The sequence below is a fragment of the Haemaphysalis longicornis genome, unplaced genomic scaffold (genome assembly GCF_048455015.1).
Source record: "Haemaphysalis longicornis isolate Haplotype H1 unplaced genomic scaffold, Haemaphysalis longicornis Haplotype H1 scaffold_9, whole genome shotgun sequence".
Classification (NCBI taxonomy): Eukaryota; Metazoa; Arthropoda; class Arachnida; order Ixodida; family Ixodidae; genus Haemaphysalis; species Haemaphysalis longicornis.
This window is the reverse complement of record NW_027526460.1, coordinates 171,243,516-171,262,226: the sequence shown is the minus strand read 5'-3', so window position 1 is coordinate 171,262,226 and position 18,711 is coordinate 171,243,516. Positions and strand designations below refer to the sequence as shown.

General features: G+C 50.1%; 1 protein-coding gene across 1 annotated transcript; it reads left to right on the top strand.

Annotated features, from left to right (window-relative positions):
- Positions 1–15,870: 15,870 nt before the first annotated feature.
- On the top strand, positions 15,871–17,868 carry LOC144153566 (tudor domain-containing protein 1-like). The gene has a single exon (XM_077685187.1). It carries the CDS (start codon positions 15,871–15,873, stop codon positions 17,866–17,868), a length of 1,998 nt encoding a protein of 665 aa, XP_077541313.1.
- The last annotated feature ends 843 nt before the right edge of the window (positions 17,869–18,711 follow it).

Sequence of the window (18,711 nt, the reverse complement as noted above, 5' to 3'; positions counted from 1 at the left end):
AACCTAGAGTTACTTTCGCTTGTGTCTTTTTTATTACTCTAACGAGACCCGCAGGAATGAGCTAATGTTTCCGCCATCATACATCGCGCACAGGTCATCGTTTCAAGGTTGAAGTTCCCGCCTCTCGCAGCAATGTTCACTTTGATTCGTTTTGACGATCAACATTGAATACCTCCATCGCTGCTATCACCGACGCCACTAACTTCAAAAATGTTCTCAACGAATTTATTTGTAACAATCACCACTCTTCTCTGTAATGCCTCCGGGCCTTGAGAGTATGATAATAAATAAATCAAACAAACAAATATACAAACAAACAAACGAACGAATAAATAAATAAATAAATAAATAAATAAATAAATAAATAAATAAATAAATAAATAAATAAATAAATAAACAAATTGTAAGGAAGACCGTCGCCACACCATACTCGTTTAAATAATGTAGGAGCGTGGACAGCACTGGTCATTCGCAATGAGTGGGTGTGTGACACAGAAGCCACACAGGGAAGAGGCACCAACTCGTGGATGTCGCATCGCCATCGCTGGGACGAAGAAGTAGTCTCGTCTCGTTGGCTCTCCGTCTCGACTTGCTGGACAGCGCGACTTGGTGCTCCGGTGTTACTGCTGCTGCTGGTGCGGCTGAAGAATAAAGCCTGAAAACCCTCTTATAGTTTTGGTGGAGGTGCGGGTCGAGTGAGAGCCCTTTGCTTCCGCAACTCGTCGTAACTCTGGCAAATAGTAACGACCGTGGCCGCAGGTTGGGGGTTTTTCGCCAGCAGCATATGGAAGGCATCGTCGTCTATGCCTTTCAGAATGTGTTTTATCCTTTCTGGTTCGGGCAATGCACTGTCAATCTTACGGGACAGGGCGAAACATCCTCAATGTAAAAAGTGAAGTTTTCACCCCTTTTCTGTGCCCGCTCACGCAAACGCTGCTCTGAGAGGAGTTTTCGAGCAGCGGGGCGGCCGAATGATTTTTTGAAGTCGTCTTTAAACTCAGGCCACGTTTTAAGACGTGCCGCGTTGTTCCAGAACCATTGCTCTGCGAGCCCAGTCAAGGAAAATTCGACATCATTCAGCTTGAGGCGGTCGTCCCAGTGGTTATGAGTACTCACCCTTTCAAAAGTAACAAGCCAGTCCTCTGCGTCTTTCTCGTCGATGCCGTTGAATGAGGGAGGGTCCCGCTCACGAATTGCACCCGCACAGACGATGGGTGTTGGGGCAGGCCGGGGGTCATCGTTGCGAGACATGCTGGGAAAGTCGAGTGTCCGATTGCGGAGCTCCAGCGTAAGAGAACGAAGATCGTTGCACCTCTACCAAAACTATAGGAGGATTTTCAGGCTTTATTCTTCAGCCGCACCAGCAGCAGCAGTAGCACCGAAGCACCAAGTCGCGCTGTCCAGCAAGTCGAGACGGAGAGCCAACGAGACGAGACTTCTTCTTCGTCCCAGCGATGGGGATGCGACATCCACGAGTTGGTGCCTCTTCCCTGTGTGGCTTCTGTGTCACATACCCACTCATTGCGAATGATCAGGGCTGTCCACGCTCCTACATTATTTAAACGAGTATGGTGTTCGCGACGGTCTTCCTTACAAAATAAATAAACAGCAAAATGGCACACACGGCGGCACGCGCTCTAAACAACCACGCCTTCGCGTCCCGTGTGGTTCGGAGCCAAAGGCCGCATGACCGACTACGGCGAGATAACGAGGGCCCACCGCCTGGCTCGCATAACTCCCCCCCCCCCCGCCAATCCGGGGCTGAGCCGGCGGGAGGCCGTACTGCTGAGATAGTTAGAGACCGGGTCGCTACCCACCCCGGCCCTGATGCAATGAACGCACTCAGAAGCGTACCCGAGTGAAAGGTGCAAGGGGAGACGGCCGACCAGAACCACATCTTGTGGGACTGCTCCGAACAACCGGACCTTCTAAGCATCATAGAGAATTGTCCCGGCGCGGCTGGAAGAAGCCGCGAAGAGCTACGACCACGAACATGCTGTGGGCCGTGCAGCAGGTCCTGAGGGCGGTCGAGAGGCACCTCGCGAGCCGGCAATTGCGAGCGGATGGCTCGGGCTGATTAACGGCTAACCCCTGGGACGACTCCGGGCCCGCGGCACGGTGTGCACAAACGCTGATCTGCTTGCACAAATAAAGTTTACTCCAATCCAATTTCACCTTTCGGAACCACGATGCAAAAAAAAAAACTCCCACCTCCCCTCGCGGGAACCCCTGTGTAGATGCGACGCATAGGAGGAGCGGCGAAGGTACCGCGTTTTATAGCGAGTTTTAGCTGACCGTTTTTCACGTTCCGCTCCGCTCCGATAGCAAGCGGTAGCGCCATTGCGCATGCGTGGCGCGCCTGGCCGCGAATGGCATTGGCTCCGGTTTCGCTGAGCGCACCGCCGCTACCGGAGTGGACCGTCGAAAACGGCCAGCTAAATCTCTCTTATAGCGCGCATAGCGTTGAGGGGACTGCGTAAGCCGGTCCCAGTCGATGACGACGTTGGCGTACTTGTAAAGCGGCGTGGACTCTGGGTGTTTGAGCCAAGCGTGGATGTTGCTTCACCGGAGAACGGCACACCGGTTATATGCGCAGCGCGCCCGAAGGAGAGGAAACCGCGGAAGAGAGAGTACTGCACATGCGCCGGCCCCAGCGCGTCTGCCGCGGCTATGACGCAACGTGCCGCGGCTATGACGCAACAAAATCCAACACAATCAACTTTAATCCAAGCCAAGCCAAGCCAAGCCAAGCCAATCCAAGCCAATCCAATCGAATCCAATCCAATGCCCCTCGCGAGAGAGGGTTCGCTATCGGAGAGGAGAGGGAGTGAGCGGCGGAGAGCGCAGCTGGCGTGGCGAGGAGAATGGGGGAGGGGTGGACAACGCCGCCGCCGACGACGACGACGACGAGGACGCCGGAGGGACAAGGCGAGTGAATCAGATGCTCTGCATCTAAAAAGACTTCTTGTTGCGTTCAGCTCTGGTCTTCTAACGTCTCTTTTTCTGCACCGTAATAGTCTCGAATGTTCTTAATACGATGTGACTGCTAGTTGCGCTGCCGACCGACGATGCGCGCATGGTCGCTTGCGATGCGCCTCAAAACGAGAATTTCAAAGACCGTGAATTCCAGAAGCAATGAATTGGGAAATTAGTGGGGATTTATGTTCTTAAAAGGTCGTTCAAGCAGACAAAATTAAGCAAAGACAAGTGCATTTTCTTCTCACGACCCCTCTAAAGGTGCTGATTTATATGTTCCAGAAGGCTATACTATGAAGTTCCTCCAAGCAAAAGGAAGGTATTGGACAGCACACCTAACCGCAGAAAATAAAATGAGAGCGTCAAACTAGTTGATGAAATCGAGGCTTCGACGAACGCCCGTCTGGTCGGGAATGACATTGAAGTACAGAATAAAGAATACCCCGACCACAAGAGAAAATGAAACAATGACGTTTCGGCACCCCGAACGGGAGCCTTGTTCACACTCTTTTCTCTTGTGGTCGGCGTATTCTTTATTATATACTTCAGACTAGTTTTTGATAACGTCTTGGTGGGAAAAGAGCTTTATGCTTGGAATGATCAAACGAACGATGGAGTCCTTGTTCCGAAGTGACTTCAGGGCTACCGCGATTTCCTGAAGCTGTTAAATCTGCCGGATTGTCTTAAAATCCCAGGCCTTCGCCACTAACGTGAAAACTAGACAGGGGCGAAGCATGCAGTGTATAAGTGTCCTCAAAGATTGTAAGCCTCTCTCTTGCCACACGGCGCGTGCTGATTTGGTGCTCGAGAAGCGGCGGTGAGAGGAGCAATCGCGCGTTTGCTGAGCCTGTGGCGCCCTCTCTTGCGTTAAACCGGATTTAAGCAATTCGCATACCCCATCTGCCGCAGTTTGGGGTAGTGGCACGGGTAAACGCGAGCAATATCCGAGCCTCATCCTGGGGGCTCGTTTAAGGAATTTTTATTTTCCCCTTGCGACATACACAAAGACACAGCGCTCGTGTTTCCAGGGTCTACGACGTACACATTACCTGTATCATTTGAAAACATCACGGCTTGTTGATAACAGAAATTATAAAGAACCAGTCACAGAAGGAAGAAGGAACTTCCGTCAGCAACTATTGGCGGTGAGCGCGACCACGGGCGGCGCTGCGGAGCGCGCCTCTGTGACGTCAGCTTAGGGACCCTTGCATTTGTCGTCTGCTTCACCCGTCTGCTGTTTCTTTGAGCTCGGTTGACTTTTGATGTTTGCCCGCACCAGATTTGGTTTGTGCGTAACTTTTATCATAATATAAGACTTCAAATCACATACACTAGCTCAGGACCTGATTTAAAGTACAGTTTTTATACCGCTCCGGAAGAAACATCGCCGGCGTCACCCCATTCCTTGCGAAGCCGGTCCTGTTCGGAGCGCAGAGTCGGAACCATGCGTCAGCTCCTGTATCCAGCAATCTTTCAAACACAGGGAAACGTCACCTGCTAATAACCGGCAACAGCGAAAATGCAAGACCAAAACAAATTCCGAGGCCTTCGAGGCTGTCGGCTTTGGCACAAGGCATTACGATTTCCGGTAATCGTATGTAAGTTAAAACAGTTTTTTTTCAGCCTTGCCAAACGCTCGAAAGTGTTGTATCGGGTCAGTTTACGTTGTCATGGCATGAAAGTATGCCGACATGCACTATGGGCCACAAAAAAATTAGGTTGAGTTCCAAAAAAACCTAGCGTTTATACGCGCGTCCTGGTACCAGGCTTCTAACCAGTACAGAGCTCTATTGAGCAAAACGAGTCACGTGAACGGTAAAAATACTGTAACACTATGTTTGTTCAGACCTGGAGGCACATTTCGGTACATTTTCCCACAGCCATATCCTCACAATATTCAGATATGCAGTATATTAAAACCGCATACAAGCGGAGGAGGAGGAAGACAGAGGAGAAAACTTTATTTAACTGTGAAACCGAGCTGATTAGTGGGCTGGGTGCTCAGTCCAGGACAAGAGAGTAAGAGGAATTTTCTGCAATTGATAGAATGCCATCCCGAGTAGGACAGGATTTGTTCTTTACGCCCGAACGGCTTGGAAAACAATTAAGAAGTGCTTGTACATATTCGTCGGTTTCTATTCTTGTTATACTGGAAACCGGGACGTATACTATTTATTGCGTTCGTTAGTGAGTATATCAAGCCTTCAACAGCGTAATCATGTCATAACTGTGCGGGTTGAGAGTCAGTTAGTTATGATAACGATGGTTACGGTATAAAATCGAGGCACAAAAGCCGCCTTCCAGTACTCTAAACAAGTTGTCTGCGCCGTTTCGCAGTGGTGTAGCCGAAACATCATTGCATTTGCACGTGAATAAACAACGCACGCTGCGGATATGCACCTTCGTGCACGCAGCCATAATGACAGCCAATTTGTGAAGAAGGTACTGTCTGCTTTGTAGCCTGACGAAAATATCCACACGAGAGTTGTGAGCCTCCCAAACACCGCCAAACTTCCTAATAAGACGTTTGTGACGCTGCAGAAAAATTAATACGTTGGGCACAGAAGAAAACATCGTTCTACTAGAAGTCAACAACAACAAAAGGAATAGAAGACAGCTGTTTTACCTCCCGCTGTGCGATGCGTGTGTAAGGGCCCGCTGCTTGGTGCGTAGCATTAGACTGTTGCGTCTTCATAAGACCATCTCAAAAATACTTTAGGGAAGCCTACGCATTTGGATTTTTATTGAGGAGGTCTGAGCACTGAACCTCGCAAATTAGCTAGAAAGGTTGAGTTACACACGATCATCTGACGGATGCTCTTAAGAAAATTGTTCTCTCTCCTTGTGCTCTGCAAACTTGTGCGGGATACACTTCAAATTATTCAAAGGTATCAGAAGCTGGCAAAATAACCTAATGAAAATTCGCTTTTTAATGCACGAAAGAATCTCAGCGGGCGATTTCTAGCAGAGGCACTGTTTCCCCTCACAAGCGGGGTGTAGCAGACGACCGCGGCGCGAGTCCCTAAGCTGACGTCAAAGCCAGGGGGCGCCACTCAAACATCTCACCGCCAATAGGCACGGGACACTGCAGTTTGCGGGCGACTCCAGCGCCGCCTCTCGCCGCCGCTTAGCAACTCCGGGTCGGTGGATGTCGCGACCGGCTACTCAGCGCACGTAAAAACACACGCGCTGCGTGCGGTTCGACGTTTTGGATCGGAAGTTTTTTAAGGAACATAGTTATAATTGCAAGTTGCAGGGTCCGAAAGGATCAAAAGGCTGCAGGAAAGAATTAGTGGCAGCGCCGCTACAGCTGCGCGAAGGACAGCAACAATCGCGAAAGGCAGCCTGCCATCGTTCTGTACAAGTTTCTCGCTCGGGCAGCCGTGGGAGAATAAGCGTCGCAAGAAATGATTTTAGCAGTAAGAAAAGTCAAGGAAGTGAGAAAGTCATGACATTTTTTTGTCAGTGGAAGGAGTAAACTTGAGTACGATTACCATTTATGCGCAGCGCAGACACGAAGGGCCGTAAAACTAAAACGTTTCCTTTCAGTGTTCATACACATCACGCGCTGCGATGAATCGCATGCCGTCGTAGTAGTTGCATAACACAAGGTACTACCGCTTCTGCCACTGTTGTTCTATCAGCAGTAACCTTTTTTTAGCGACATTCACGGCACCGAATGGATACCAAAAGGCGGCACAAGAATATGCATTCACAGCACTTCGCGGGTGATGCCAAAAGCAATGTCAAGGCGGTCAATACGCATCCCACTTACTGCCCTACTTTGTTTCCCGAAGTGTACATAGTTCGGCCACGCATTCCAAGCGAGAGCGTGGAAAGCTATCATAGGCAAGGTTGCATTCACTCGCGCTGACTTCTTTAATGCGTTTTGCGTACTCTGAAAGTTGAGGTTATTATTGTTTAAGCAGAGGATGGGGAGGAGGAGGAAATACTTTTTTGGAGAATTCCGAACGGCCTGAACAAACTGTATCACAATTAGCCGCTAAGACGACTCCAACATTACTCACAAGATAGAAGCCGAAACTAAACGGAATCTTCGTAAACACAACCGCCGCTCCGCAGCAGATTTCGAACTGTGTGGAACTGCGTTTACTTTGTCAACAGCTAATAGAATGCGTTGTTAATTAGTGACAACACCAACCGAGGTAAAGAAGGGCAACCGAAAGAGTAACTGTAGTGTGGTTGCGCGAACAGAGGAAACAATAACACAAACACGCTTCTTTCGTGGAGCGCCGTTGTATACGCTGGCTACTGACCTCAATTCGCGCTGTAAATAACCTTCCCTTGCTGAGAATGGGACTTCGCAACGATGTCTGTCCCGTCAATTTCTTTCACGGCGCACACGCGCGCGGGAACGTACAATCTCTGTAACTTCTCGCGCACGCGAGGCCGACAGTAGTAGTTCAGCCCCGTAATTGTCCGGAAATCGCACAGAAGCACTTGAGACACGGGGAAACAATTTACCAGAACAGTTTTCAACGTCGAGACACCTTTCAAAAACAATTGCAGAATCGCAAAAACAAACCGAGAGGTGCCGAATATATGAACGCGCGGCCGTCCTCTGCCTCTCACCGACCCAAAGTTAGCTCAAGCTTCCGCGGGGCGGCGCTGGGTGTACTTATTCGTCGCACCCTCTGAGCAGTGACCGGTGCCCCTATAAACCAAGTGCAAGTGACATACATTCCTGAACACAAACACTTTTCACTAGCAGGGCAGTCGGTGTCGGGAAGGGGGGGGGGGGGGCAGGCACCCGCGCCCTTTACAAGTGAGCATCGCTCATCATGGTGTCTTACCACTCATGTTCCCATAAAGCGCAGCTTGGGTGCAATCGCCCATTTTGGACCTCAATAAAGCGGCAAGACCATTTTGCAAGACTTCTTTCTCCCCCCAAGAAGAAGAGCTCTGCTTCCAGGTTTTCTGATGTCATCGTGTGCATATGAATCAGTATGTTCCACTAATTGCGCCGGGGACGTGTTGGTTTATACCTGTGTATACCTGTTTATCCATAGTGCGAAAAAAACAACTGTTATAATAAGTACGGCTAATGGGCTTCTCGGGCACCTCCTTCTCTGCAAGAAGTCCCGGATACGGAGCTGTCTCTATGCCTTGCCCACTATGAGCCAAAACGTTTTAGCCACTGTGCAGTGGATCAGGGCGTGTTCGTTTGACTCTCTCTTCTTGCAATGTACGCGCTAATCTGTTGATGTTGTGCCCCATTTCTCTAAAACATCTTTAGTCGGCAAGACTGACCGTCCAAACTTCCATGTTACGTCTTGTGCTTCGCCCGGTACATCTGCGTTGATCAAAGCGCGCCAGGGGAAGTTCTGCTTCGTGCCTAGGATCTCTGAGTTTACTCCGTCACGTTTCTGTGCGAGTTCTACATTCCTCATGTCCACTGTCTCCCTTTGCAAGTTGTGGGTGCTTAACTTCCGGTATGCTCTAATTACCTTGGCATAAAAGGTAGGTGCCTGAGTACTTTGGGCACACTCGGAGCCTGCTGTAGAAATAGCCAGGCCTGTGCCCCCAAAAAGTACACGCTCCGTTGTCTGGCAGGATTCCCAGTCTGGAGTCCAAGGACTCTGAGAAGACTCTTCAATGCGTAAGTCAGAGATTAGTCAGCTACTGAAGGTATGCTCCACCCTCCAAGGTGTCTGCGGAAGCTTCGTTTCTCAGTTTTTACCAGGGCTGTCTTGTCCGACCAAACAAGCGAAGTACTACAGATGTTATCTTAACCGCTACGCGGCGAGGAAGAGTGACTGTTACTGCAATATACCATATCTTCCCTCTAAACACGTTTAGTGCGAGTTACCGCTTCACTACATATGGGAAGTCGTACGCTAGAGCTTCTTCAACATTTTCTTCGAGTTGCTTGACCGCCTGATGCCAGGTTCTAAGTGATACTCCGTTCGAGGTGTAGGTAATGCCAAGGATTTCTACGTGGGCGGCTACTGGAATACCATATATGTTTTGTTTTCTTAATGGGCCCAGGCTTAAAGCTTTGCTTTTTGTACAGTTCAGTTTCGCGCCGGCTAGCTCAGAGTACTGCTCAAGGCAGTTGAGTACATGCACTAGGCTGTATTCGTCCCTTAGGTACAGTGTGACATCGTCTGCGTATGCCGTTACTTTGACTGTTTGGCTTCCCGGTAACTGGAGGCCTAAGATGTTCGTGTTGGCTCCTACGCTTTTTAAAAACGACTCTATTGCTAAGACAAAAAGTAATGGGGAAAGGAACACCCCTGCCGGACACCTCTTGTTACACTTAAGCTGGTTACTACCTTTTTGATGATGACTAGGTCGCTCTGCATGTCTTCGTAAAAAACTGCCAGGACATTGATGAACTGTTGCAGGTATCTAAAAGCTGTTAATGTTGCAAATATATAATTTTGCTCTACTCTATCGATTGCCTGCGCTTGGTCTAAGGAAACGCTCCAGCCCTTCGCCTGTCTGCCTTTTGTGTATTCTATCATGTCTCGGTTTAGCATGATCAAGGTTTTGCAGTCCCTGTCTGTAGCTGAACAGGCTTGCCATGATGTTATTATTGCCGGTAGTGTGAGTTGCATGTCAGCACTGATGCAAGAAGTTTGTAGTCTACCCCTAGCAGAGTAATGGGGCACCAAGTCGTGGGATCGTTCCATACCCTGGCATTTCTCGGTATTAAGATGAATCTTCCTTGTTTAAAAGAGCGGGGGACCGTGTGAGGTGCGACTATATTGTTCAAGACTTCGCACAAAAAACGTCCCAGGAGGTCTCAGAATGTACCATAGAACTCAACTGGCAATCCATCTACTAATGCCGTTTTCCCTCTGTGAAATTGTTTCATTGACTCTGTTAGTTCTTCTAGTGTAATTGGGGTACTAGGTGCAAAAAGTCTTCGTCTGGCAGTTGTGGCAGCCTTGCAAGGACAGGGCTTGAAATGATGCTGTTAAAGTCTTTGGTCATCTCCCTGGAGGTCATTTCCCGAAAGTGAGAAATGAATTTATTTCGGCGTCTCTTGGTGTAAAGTTTGCTTGGTTCGACCTGTTCGTTTCCATTTTCAGCTGACTGTTGCGTTCATACCTGAAGGTTTCTGGATTGTCTGGCTCTGTGAGTGTTGGCAGGTGTGGACAACAGCCTGCTTAGCCTTTCATGTCTTTGCTTTAAGCCTTTGTGGTACGTTCTCATTAACAAGGTTTGAGGGTTTCCTCGTTCTACCAGGCGTATGCTTTTCAAAATGTTGGTTAGAATTTCCGATTGCGTATGCCTAAGTTTTTCACCTTCATCGATGCACGCAGTTTTCCATTCAGTTTTTAGGGAGTCCCAATCACTGACTTGCTTCCCGTATAAGGAGGATGCTATTCTGTTTTTTAAACTAGATTCACATTTTCTGTCATGAAATATGCGCGTGTCTAATCGCCAAGTCTGATTATTATTTGAGTTCCCGTTGTTAGCTATGTTGCATCCTACCGGGATATGATCCGATATTTGTGTGGGCAACGACGCAGTGTTCACTACTCCACACTCGGTGAGGGTGTCTGCCGGAGTCGAGCTTAGGTATACCCGATCAAGACTGCTCCGCGTGCGGCCCCCCTGCCATGTGTGCTGGACTGCCGATCCATTCAGTACATGTGCGTCTATTAGGTTAAAGTGGATAATTAGCTTGTTTAGCTCGCTCCCTCGGTAATCTTCATGTTGCGAGAGTCCTGTTCTGTCGACCTGACTGTTTAAGACACACTTAAAGTCTCCTAGGCGTATATGTTGTATCGGTTGTTCAACAAAAGGTGTTTTATGTGTTTGAAGAAACGGTTTTCGGCGGATTGGTGTGGGGAGCATAAACGTTGATTAGACGGAATCGGTCACCGTTCCAATTGAAAGGTTCTGCCTTCTGTGTCAAACGTGAAATGGCTTTGTGACAGGAGGGATAGGTTAAAGACTGTTATGCCAGCTCCGTAGAAGTTTTGCAACGAGAATGAAAAAATGCTCTTCTATCCAAACTGAGCCTCAAATTTCTGGACGTCCTTAAGGGGTTTAATGTTGATTTCCCGCAGGCAAAGTATATCGCATCGTTCCCGAAGCGCGAGGTCTATAACTTGTTGTTTGGTATGCTATCTGAAGCCGCCTACGTTCTATGTCCACATGTTGAACATTATTTTAGGGGCTCCTTAATTAATGGGGTCGTTCACATAATTAATGGGGTCCTTCACATATTCGCGCTTTGATAGCGGCAACAGTGACATTTGAAATCTACAAACGGAACAGTGACACACCAAATCATAAAGGAGAACCAATCACACCGCGTTGGCAAAGTCAGTGCGCTTCGCAAGCAATCAACAAACCTCGCAAATAAAGAACAAAAGACCGCTAAGCACATGCTGTGGTAGAAGGGCCGACGCCACATTAAAGGGAGAGGAATGAATACGGCGTTGGTTTCCTTGAAAGATGCACCCCGCGCCACGCATATTTTCAACCAGTCAGCATTGGCGGGCACGCTTTCCTGTCGGCGCCCTTTCAGGCACGGCGCTTCTTTGAATCACTCCTGGCACGGCCAGCAGGTCTGTTGCTACCTTAGACAACAGCGCAAAACGAAGCAAGGAAAAGCTGTCTGCAGGCGGGAATTCGTCTTCATGTGCCTTATGCGCCAGTCCTCTCTCTTGGAAGAGCTCTGCATTGTGTCTGGCTGATAAGTTCCGGCGCGCGTTCAAATCAGGAAACAAAAAAAAATGAACACGCTTTATTTAGCGCGTTTCGAGTCATGGTTAGAGGCATGGTCCTGTGCGTTTTAGGTCTGCGCTCCCGCCTCACATTGTTGGTGGCTTCCCGTCTTAGCCTCGGGTAAAGGTGCCTGCGTCTGTTAACTGATACTTCCGTTGCGCGTGCGGCGAACCCACGTAGCATGCCCTTGCAAAAGAACCAAAGCACAAAAAGGCTGTGCTGTCGCTGCCGTGCCCCCAGCTTGCTCGCGCCGTTATCACAGCCCCATGCCCGCGCGTCTGCTCGTTTCCAACTTTTGGTTTCCAACTTTTTGTTGCTATACTCGGCTCTAGTGAAAGACTATTGATGTGGGGAATGTTTTCCTTCCAGCGCACACGCTGGGCGCGTGTGCGTTGCATAAATTATTTGCATAAGAGAGAGTGCATATATTATGCCGTTTTAAAAACACATTGCATCGCCCTCAAAATCCTGAAAATTTTTACTGCTTGACCACCCTTCCGTGTCTTGTTGCTCACCCTGTTTCGTGTTCCGAGGCTTCTTCTTGGCTTTGCTAATCGAGGCGTCGCCGTCGGTCTCCTTGCGTGCACGTTGGAGTTCGTCCCGAGCCTTGCTGCGCTCACTCCTTACCCTCTCCCCGCTCCTAAGGATATGTACACGACTATCCACAAGGATAGGAAAACCGAGCTTGCTAAAGAAAAAAAATTGGAAGCCACATAAACTCCGTATACACGGACGCCAGCGTGGGCTCCGAAGGTTTCACGACTTCAGTCGTGGCTGACTTGAGAGGAAGGCTGACTCCAGCACCATTAAGCATCATAACATAGACGAAGCTGAAACGAGTGGAGACGTGCCAGCTACAACGACAAAAGCGTGAACAACATAACCAGGGTCATCCGTAACACTGTTGCACGAAGAATAAGTCCAGGAGCATCCTCCCCAGAGAACGTAGAAGGATACGCAACATCGCATGGCGCCCAGCTCACGAAGGCTTGAAAGGCAACGAATGCCCGCACTCTCTCGCGGAACATAAGGCGAACCGATTTCCCGAAAACGCCCAAATGTACCCGTGCCACATGAAGAGCTCTGTGCTTTTGAGACAAAAACACGCATAAAATTTCAAACACTTTTGAACTGAAATAAAGACCCGCTTTAATGTTTTCACACTATCCGTCCGGGAACATTAATCACTACAAAGAGTAAAAGGAAGGTCGTTGCAAATACAAAAAATTGGCCGCGTGTCTGCTCCTTTCGTTGCAAATGTTGTCAAAAGACGATAGTCTTTATCGGCTTTTGCGAAGTAAATGCCTCCCTTCGCTTTCCCGCTCACCTCTCATGTTGTTCCTGTTGCGTCACGCTCCTCCCAAGGTAAAGACGCCAAATGTTTGCTTAAATCATTTTAAATTTTCCGCGTTCCGCTGCTCCAAACCGGGTGTCTCGATGCCAACGCTGCCGTACGGCGAAGACGCGTGTGAATCGAGGCGCCCTACTTCAACGTTTATAGAACTGCGTTTCCCTAGTCCACGTGCGTTCCAAGCAGAACGTGGAACCTATCTAGTGGAACCTTTCGTAACTCTTGCCATTTGACTTCTTCAAATGCCGCCAGAAGCTATATGGCGCGGGCGATAGCAGGCGACGACCGAGTGATATTTTTGTCTTCAGTTGATGAAGTATTTAATCTCGCCAAAATCAAACATGTACGATTTTTTATAAAGGAACGCTGTCAATATCACTTCTGTAATAATTTGTTGTCTTATGTCTTGTTGTTATGTCTTGCGTAATGTCTTGTTGTCATTCAACAATGTCGACAAGTATGAACTTGACTTCTACGGGCACATTGAGCTGTGACTATATAAGACTATTGCGCAGGCATTGTTTTACTTTGGCCGGGTGGCTGAATCTAGTTACAGGCAGACAGACGGACAGACAGACATACAAACAGACCAAAATTTCTGGGTTTAAGTAGCCCAAGAAAGACTATCGTCTTTAAAAGCCAACCTCTTCCACACTACTCCATCATTTGGCGAACACAGACGCGCCTTCTTCAAAAAAGAAAAACACGGAAGCCAACCCTGGCCAGCTGGCTCCAGGACAACCGGCGCAAACTGATCGACAGGGCCTCGACGGAAGAAAGCACCACAGGGCCCTGGTAAGAGGGCTCCTCCCAGTTTCCCCCTCTGAACAATAAGACGATGGAGCTTCGCAGCCCATGGCTCGTGACAGAGCAGATTGCCAGGCTGAAAATGAAGTTCTGTAGAAACAGGAACACTCGCTGCCGCGAAGCCGATATAGGTGGCTCGTGCTTCTTCTTCGCGTTCTCGTTTACAGTCATGGCGCGTATTCACTGAGCCCCCTCAGTGGGTTGAGAATGGCTTGAGAATCGTGTGTGCGTACTTTTGAACAGGAAAACAAGGATATGTTTAACGAACAAGAAATAAAATCGGAGGATACGCGACTCTTTTTCTCCTTTGTGGTAATGGCGTGTGTACCCATAGTCGGGGGATTGGCCCATTACGTGACAGTGGCATGCGCAGCTGGGCGATTAACCACGAAAACAGGAAGGCCCAAGACCACCGACAAAACGTTTTAGGAAGACAAAAGCGAGTGTTAATTTCTACCTCGATGCGAGAGGCAAGAACGCGGGGTGTATACGCACAAACAGGCTAACTCACACATACAACGAGGGAGACTGTTATTCAGCCCTGGTGCCAAATAAGGCGGGAGTAAGGGACACATTGCGCGCATCGCGGAGGGAAATCGGGAAACACGTCGAGGAAAGCGCGGGGAGCAAAGCCCTCCGCCACCAGTCGACACTGCCATGCACTGCCTCGACGACCTTCCTGGAGCTAGTTCCCTTCACAGGTGAGTGAGAAGCGGGACGAGGGTCCTACGCGAGCCCCACCTCACCCTTGAGGCCCCTAAATGCGCGAAACCCTGTGCCGAATGGAACCTGGAACCGCTACACACTTTTGCAAGTCACCTTACAAGAGGCCTCTTCTGAGAATTTTTCCCTCTAAGCTGGCATCCCCCGCGCAACTGGGAGCCCAGGGCCTCCTGGGTCGAGGATGCCCCCCGAAGGAGAGGAACGGCTCAACAATCTCGTTCCAGCTCAAAACAAAATGTTGTAGTGGTTATGCCAGATGTGCTCAGACGTGCCGCCAGTGCCACGTCCTGTAAGAAGGTTAGCGTCAGAAAAGGCGATTGCGCTAGTAATTTTTACTTTATCCGCGGGGCGTTCTGTGCGTGCGTGCTAGCGCGTGCGCGTGTGCATGTGCGTGTGCGTGCGTGTGCATTTGCGCGCGCGCGTGCGTGTGTGCGTGTGATACTAAAACCGTAAAATGTAGATCAAGCAGGCTCACGCGCTCACCCAGATACACCTTTTGAATTTTACTTAAACCGAAACAAAAAGAAAGCTTGCCCTTTATCGGGATAATCTCTTACCTTACTAGCCGAAGTTGCTATATATTAAATATACCGGGCCAGCAAAAGCTCTTGGATGTTTAATTTCTCATGATATGCCCACAATTTTACTTGAGAAACTCTTGTCATCTAGCAATATATTATTTAAAAAAGGATAGTAAAATAGCCTTGCAGTTTACGTACAAAACCTAAATTCTGACGTACGCTGACGTTTTGTAATATCAGTACCTGGCCACAGCAGTTTGAATGAATCCGTATATTAAGCAAACGCGAGGGCATCATCATCGTCATCACCACCATCATCATCGTCGCCTTTTTCTTTATGATGCGCAACTTTTTTGTACCTCCCCGAAACACCAGGGGTTACTGAAATAGGTTCGTCAGGCGCTGCGCTCGAATATCGACTGCGTGTACCGCGTTCGAGCCTGCTTGCTTTCCCGCCTACTGGGCTCTAAGCAGTGAGCATCGTGGAGCACGTACGTTTCGTGTCCGACGGGCTCACCAGTGGCCACGCAACGCATTTGTGCGTAGCAGCCGAACCTGACGATGCAGGAGGCAATATGCGAGGCGCTCGGGGTCCCAGCCGGACAGCCAGCGATAGCGAAACCTTCGGATGTACCCGTAGGAGTGCGCGTTCCAGTGCATCTGACGCATTACCTGAAGCCCAATCGGTTTTATTTACGCTACCAGCTACCCCGAATTTTTCAAGACGGAGACGATTTCTGCATCGCCCCAGGCAAGTGTCATGTGTACGAAGCCTGTGTCGGCATGTTCTGCATGGTTTGCGAGGACCGCAGCAAGGGATCGGCAATGCTGCGAGCGCTTGCAACAGAAGTGTACAGAAACAGTGGCGGCGTACCATTACGTGTCGAGGTGCTCTACGTGGACAGCGGCAGGTCAGATGTGGTGGCATTGGATAGAATCTACCCTATCAACGCGGCAGCGGCAGCGGAGCCTCGCAGGGCGGTGGAATGTGCCATCCGCAATCTCAAGCCCACAGTCGCGAGCACACCGTTTGACTTGGGGCAGCTGGAGAAGCGCGGCACACTGCTGTACGAAGCCGTCTTTTACACGACGTCTGACACGGGCATCTATGCGGTTGACCTCTACGCCATGTGCCAAGAAAAAAAGGTGGGGACGAGAACGTACGACATCCGCGAATATCTGATTGCAGAAGGCTTCGCTGAGCCCATTCATCACAGCGACACGCTAGACTCTGCTCAAGCTGCGGTGCCAGCTCATCTGGTGCCCTCTGCCGTGCCGTCCACTGCAGGCGAGCCCGAGGACGAGTTACCGGCTGGGACGAAGCCGTTGCAGATCATGGTCACCTTCACCTGCTCGCCGGCGCACTTCTATGGGCAGGAAATTTCCGCCAGGAGGCAGCTGGCACTGGTGCAGCGCGTGCTCCCTTTGTGCACCGAGCGCGTAGACTCTGCGACCAAAATCAAGACGGGGAACGCTTTCATCCTTAAGGAGTCACCACAGCAGAATGGGGCTAGGGTGCGTGTCGAAGCCGTGCTCGAGTCGGGGATGTGCCGCGTTTTCCTGATTGACTACGGCAATAGGAGAACTGTGACGACTTCATCACTGTACAAAAGTCACCCACGGCTGCACCACATACCCCCGCTGGCCACGAGATTCCAGCTCAGTGACGTGCAGCCACGGAAGGGAGGATGGACGGAGGCAGCGCTGGATCGCTTCGCTGCACTGGTGGACAGTGAGACTCTGCTGGCAGCGGTGCCTGTGAGCACAGGCAGCAGTCGCAACGCCTTCGACGACCAGGTGCAAGTGGTGAAGCTGTTCAGCCGGAAGCACGGAAATTTGGCCAAGTGCATGACCCAGGAGGGCCACGCACAAAGTACCAAGAGTTGCCTGGTGCCTGTCCCGAATCCCACCTGGCCATACGACCCCAGGGCAGAATACAAAAGCCCGCCTACCAGCGTCAACATGCACAACCCCAGGCTGGAAGCTCCTAGCATGGCAGCACCCTGCGTTGGCGCAATGTGGAAAGGTTGCACCCAGGCATTTTCCCGCCAAGAAGGTCTCTCCAGCTACAGTCATGTCTATCGTGGTCCAGCTGGCTTTCCAGCGTGCGAACCAGTCATTGACCCTGTGAGGCCCCTGCGGCCACCTGAAGTTGGAAGCCAAGTGCTGGGCCAAGTGTCTGCAATTCTCAGCCCAAGCTGTTTTTATCTTATCTTCCCTTATGGCAGGAGGTCGGTTGACCGGCTCGCCACACAGGGCAGGGGTCTGAACTTGCGAGACACGTTAGAGACCCTAATGATGGAGCTACAGGATTCCTACAGCCGAGGAGCCGACCGAGAGAGCCGGCACGTGGCCAAAGCCCAAGGGGAGCTGGTGGCCGCCCAGAGCAAGCTGGACGAGCGCTGGTACCGGGCCCGGGTTGCATCGCTGGAAGAGGGCGGCGTCCTGTGCGTCTTCTACATGGACTTTGGCTTCTGCGAGAGCCTGTCCGTGACGCGGGTAAGATGCCTCGAGGAGCGCTTCACGCGCCTGCCCCAGCAGGCCCTCCAAGCTTGCCTTGTCACCACCAGCAGCGCTCAGGGCGAGCTGGTGGGGGACGAGCCCAGCTGGGATTCCGAGTCCTGCGAGAGCTTCGTCAACTGTGTGCGTGGGCAGGACCTCCTCGTGGAGATCGTGGGCGTCGCCCAGGGGCTTCTGCACGTGCGCCTCTTCTTCCACGAGGACGGTCGCATCTACAACGTTGCCAAGTGCGTCACAGGGGCCGTCCAAGAAGACGACTAAATAGGTTTCGCCCCTGTTATCCCTATGCCATTGCTCTGTTCTTTCGAGTGCCAAACAATGCGAGTAAATGTGCGAGCTTCAGTCATGTGGCTGTGTGTGCACTATCCCATTTGGATGTAGGCGCTCGAGAAAATGCGGATCTTTTTCCCCTTTCCAGCAGCACCTTGTGGCACTGCCGCAGAAAACAAGACAAAATGCTAGGTATATTTGCCGTGGGGAACGAAAACTGTTGTTTGTGTATCCATCTGCTGATCAGACAACTGAGATGCTGCGTTCCATCTCAAGTGTTACGCTCTGCAGCTACACCTGGACCGAGACATGCCATAGTGGGAGGCTACATGGAATTTTAGTTTACCTGCGGATCTTCAATTCACACTGAAACCTTTTTGGCCGCTTTCCAATATTATCCCGACGTGCATAATACAAGAGAATATACGCAGATGATTTGAATGTGTTAGTCAAGCATTCTAGATGTTTAACATTGGAAAAACATGAAAACAAAAGTAACTGGTCTTGTTTCACATTTTAGAGTTTCGGAAAAGTGCCTGCGATGAGTTAAACGAAATTATATAGGGAGGACTCCTCTATAAGGGCTAACAGAGTTCACGGAGCAGCGCGCAAGCAGTGGCTAGCTGCGCGCGTGCTATGCTGAGTCTTTTCCGTTTCCCCTGATGAGCCGTTCCCCTTACCTGTGGCGGTAGATGCGAGAGAGTGTAGATTCGGCACCCCTATCAAGTAAATGCCTCCCTTCTCTTTCCCGCTTACCTCTCATGCTGTTCCTCTCAGTCTCGTTCCTTCCAAGATAACACGCTACAAGTTTGCTCAAGTCAATTTAAATTTACC

What these genes read in the sequence shown, in the direction of transcription:
- LOC144153566 (XM_077685187.1), top strand. Translation starts at nt 15,871, where the DNA reads ATGTTCTGCATGGTTTGCGAGGACCGCAGCAAGGGATCGGCAATGCTG.